At 36.3% G+C, this 4,429-nt stretch overlaps 1 protein-coding gene across 1 annotated transcript; it reads right to left on the bottom strand.

The window, feature by feature from the left end:
- Positions 1–1,232: 1,232 nt before the first annotated feature.
- LOC114306291 (cytochrome P450 76T24) lies at positions 1,233–3,781 on the bottom strand. Its single transcript, XM_028251503.2, has 2 exons — positions 2,816–3,781; positions 1,233–2,033 (listed from the first exon to the last, which is right to left on the bottom strand). The coding sequence occupies exons 1-2, from the start codon at positions 3,686–3,688 to the stop codon at positions 1,422–1,424; spliced, it is 1,485 nt and encodes a 494-aa protein (XP_028107304.2). The 5' UTR covers positions 3,689–3,781; the 3' UTR covers positions 1,233–1,421.
- Positions 3,782–4,429: the final 648 nt, after the last annotated feature.

Here is a 4,429-nt window from a genome sequence, read left to right as displayed (position 1 = left end):
ACAAATCACATTTTATTTTGTAAAATGAATATTAAATGAGATTGTAAACTTAAACAATTTATTTTGTAAAATAAAACGTGATTTGTTTTTGTATTTATAGTTGCCTGATAAATTTAATTTTTTGTATGAATAACTTTTACTGTGAAGTTTATGAAGTAGACAGTTTGGATCATCAAAGTAAGTTTGAATTGAAGTTCATAAGAGAAGTATGAATAAATATGAAGAGATGAAGTATGGAGGAGATTTTATTCCCTTACATGTAGGGCCAAGTCTCACATGATTACATGGCTTTTGGATATGTTAGGACAATGCTCTAGAAACACAAAACAATTTCCTATTGTTGGGAGATAAAGTGAAAATTTAAAATTTTAAGTATGTATAATGAGAAGAAAGAGAGCTATATAAATAAAAAGAAATGATCATTATTGACAATTAAGGTAAGGAAAATCCTTCAGAGTTCGAATTTTCCGTGGTTCAAGTGAACCGAATATCAAAACGACGTCGTTTTGATATATATATATATATATTTCTCTCTTTTCTCTGAAATAGGGAACAGAGGGAGGAGAAAAGAAAAGAAAGAGGAAAAAAGAGGAAGAGAGAAGACGTGGAGGTGATGGCGCGACGGTGATGGCACAACGGTGGGGCGCCCGCCATCCTTTGTGTATACACAGATCTATATCACTCTCTCTCTCTCTCTCTATCTATCTCTCTCTATGTGTCCCTCTCTCGTTTTCTGTATCTCTCTCTGTGAAGCCTCTGTGTTGTTGTTGATGATGATGATGATGTGTTGATGTGTTGACGAGAGGTTTGAAACTTCCAGTGAGTGAGCCCATGAGAGGTTTGAAATTTCCAGAGAAAAAAGAGAAAAACCATTACTTCTACCAAAAAAAAAAAAAAAATTGGAGGTTTGAATTGGAGGTTTGAAACTTCCAGTGAGTTACAGAAAGGATTTCTGTTTTGGATAGGAGGTTCAAATTTCTTCTTTTTGAAACTTCCAATGAGTTACAAAAATTAGAGGTTTGAATTTCTCTTCTTTTTCTTCTTTTTTCTCTTCTTTTTTCTTCGTTCTTCTTCTTTTTGTATGCGTTACAGAAAGGATGAAGAAAAGGGGGGAAAAAAAGCCAAAACGACCAAAACGACGTCGTTTTGAGATTTCAGGCCACTCGAGCCACGGTATATTCGAGCTGCGTAGCGAGATTGTTAAGGTAATATATATGAATTAACAGATGATGTGACATAATTTTAATATCTTTGAATTATTATAATTTGTATAATAAGTGGAATCATAATTTTAAAATTACATTATTATATCATGTGTTGATACACAAATTAACATAGTAATTAGTGTGTGTAACACCATTATTCATTATTATCACTTCTTTAGCATATTGTTGTGAAGGTTGAGATTTATTTCGTCAAGTTCAGTCTCTTCTAGCCACTGGAATAGCACGAAGCGGCGTTGCCCTTTGTAGTGTGATGCCAAAAGTATCAGCCATGTCCAAATTTTCCGGTGTCACGCCCTCAGGAAGCTTCCAGTCAAAATGATACACGAGCGAAGCAATCATCAGGCTCACAACCCTTTGAGCAAGAGGAATACCGGGACACATTCGACGCCCAGAACCGAAAGGAAGAAAGGAGAAATTTTGGCCTTTGTAGTCCATTTCGGACCTCAAAAACCTCTCGGGCATGAATTGAGTTGGGTTTTCCCAATAACTAGGGTTTCGAGCAATGGCCCATGCATTCACAAAGATTTGGGTGTTTTTAGGAATGAGAAAACCGCGCAGCTTCACGTCTGTCTCGGTCTTGTGGGGTATGAGAAGAGGCACTGCTAAGTGCAGCCTCATTGTTTCTTTCACTACAGCATGTAAATAGGGCAATGCAATGATCTTGGATTCTTCTATTGTTCCTTCTGGTCCTATTGTTTTTGTAATTTCTTCACGCAATTTCGACATTATATTGGGATGCAGTAGCAGTTCAGTCATTGCCCACTCAACTGTGTTTGAACTTGTTTCAGTTCCTGCAAGTAGTAGCTCCTGGGTAAAGAATTTGTCAATATTAGTAAGCCAATCTATTTAGTACAAACTGTACGATTTGCTTTTCAATTTTAAAAAACAAAACAAAACAATTTGATTCTGATCATAAATAAGCAAGTATTGTTAAAAACGATTTGATACACAGACCAAGGCTCAAAAGAACTATATTAAATTGAAGCCAATAGAATTGTCTCAAAGTTCTTAGATTTTCACAGTAATAAATGTATATTACCAATGTTTTTTTTTGGGACACAAATATTAAATTTCCTTTATACATATATATATTAGTAATAAGGATATTTATATGCTCTAGTTTAGGGGATGTTGGCCCAGATTCAATAATTTGAACGGTTGACCTATTGGTCCCTCTATTTGCATAAAAGTTCAGGTTTATCAAGTATCAATGGCCACTTGATAAAATTGCATTATCTTAAAAAAATAATGATAAATATAATTTTAAAAATAAATTTTTTAATTTTTTAATGACAAATTTATTCAAATTAAGTAGTTACTGATGTGAGATCATGTAATTGTTTTTGCATGAATAATGTACTTTGTAACAACTTCTTATAATCAACTTACTTTGAGAGAGAAAAAGGAGTAATTATTCAATAATTTCGGAGTATGGATACGTAATATCTCATAATATTATGATTGGTGGAGAAGATGAGTAGATGATATATTGTGTTGGGTAATTGAAAAATATGAATTAGACATATTAAATGATGATTGGTTATATGATGCTTTAAGAATATTTAATAATTTCCCGAGAAAGTGCATACCCCAAGCAAGACTTTGATATTTTTGCAGTTGAATTCAGACTCATGATGCTCTTGGCTGTAGTCAAGAAGGGAATCCAATAAATCCCCATAACTCAGCAGATTCGACTCTCTGTGCTTGAGCCGCCGAGTGATGAACCCATCACAGACATCATCAAGCCACCCATAAGCAACCTTGGCTTTGGTCCTTAATCCCTGAGGATCCAAAGGCTTCAACCATGGAAACACATCTGCAATGTTAAACTTCCCATCAACCACCATGATTGTCTTCACTGCATTCAGGAACCCCTGTGCCTCTCCAGACTCGAACCCAGCCACATTTACAGAGAAACAAGTGTTGGACATCATATTCAGAGCAGTAATGAATGCCAACTCTCCGATCGCCAGGCTTCGATCTCTCGTCTCTCTAACATGTTGAATCATCTCTCCCACAGCTTTGTGTCTTAGTCCTCGCAAAGTGTCAAGTTTTTGTTGGTTTGTCAGGCATATGCTCAGCGCGCGGCGAATCAGCCGGCATTGTTCGACCGTGGAGATCCACACCAGGGCCAGGTAGTGGTGCTTTTGCCCGGTGGCAGCGTCGGGGACGATTCTGCCAGAGCAGGCCTCGTCGTTTTTCTGAAGGATTTCTCTGGCTACCTCCGGCGAAGAAGCCACCACGCTAGTTCTGCTGCCCATACGTATGGTCATGAGTGGGCCATACGTCTTGGCTAGCTTTGCCAGTGATTCGTGGGGCTTCGGACCGACCTCGAAGAGGTTGCCGAATAGAGGGAGGCCAGTGGGGCCTGGTGGGAGTGTTCTTCTTCTACGAAACAATGCAAGGCCACGGATGAGTATCAAGAAAACCATAGAGCACACCAGATAACCAAGAAACTCCATTTTTGGGATTTATGTTGTGTTATGTTGAGCTCACTCTGTGTTTCTCTCTAAGTTGTGATCACATTTATATAGGCGTGTACCTACCTATAGTCTAGATGTAACTACTTGTATTCCTGTTTTCTTGAGAAGTTAGCATATTTCTTTTGACCCACTTGTATTTTTATTTTATTTTTTTAATATATTGACCCTGCTTGGTAAGGTGGTTTTTTTTTTTTTTAATACTTAAAAAAATAAAATAAATTAAAATAATCATTAAGATAAAATATTACATAAAATTTATAATTATTTTATTTTTTTCTTCACAAATATTATATTTAATTATAAAAAATCTAACCACCTTTATAAACATAAAAATTTTAACCTTAATCAACATCCCCAACCGAGTCGATTTCTTCCCACGTGAATAATGAGAAGAGTAATGCTAGAGATTCCAAATATTTTACCAAAAGTTTTACCAAATGTCTCACATGGGTGTGGGACCCACACAATGTGGGTCCCATGTGGGTCCCACATCCATGTGAGACATTTGGTAAAATTTTTGGTAGAATTTTTGAGGCCTCTAGCATTTTTGTAATGAGAATTGAGAGTTGGTGTGTTTTGCCACGTGTTCATTTTACATAGATTGGGAGTACTCCGACCAAAAATTTTTAGAGTAGAAGGCCCGTTTATTTTCAAAGGTAAAATGAAAGGGATTTATACTAAGGAAATTGTTAGTGAGATAATTGATAGTAAGGGAATTAA

Source organism: Camellia sinensis, chromosome 11 (genome assembly GCF_055761805.1).
Source record: "Camellia sinensis isolate YWXY chromosome 11, ASM5576180v1, whole genome shotgun sequence".
NCBI lineage: Eukaryota > Viridiplantae > Streptophyta > Magnoliopsida > Ericales > Theaceae > Camellia > Camellia sinensis.
Note: the sequence above shows the minus strand (reverse complement) of the source record. Positions and strands in the feature narration are given on the sequence as shown.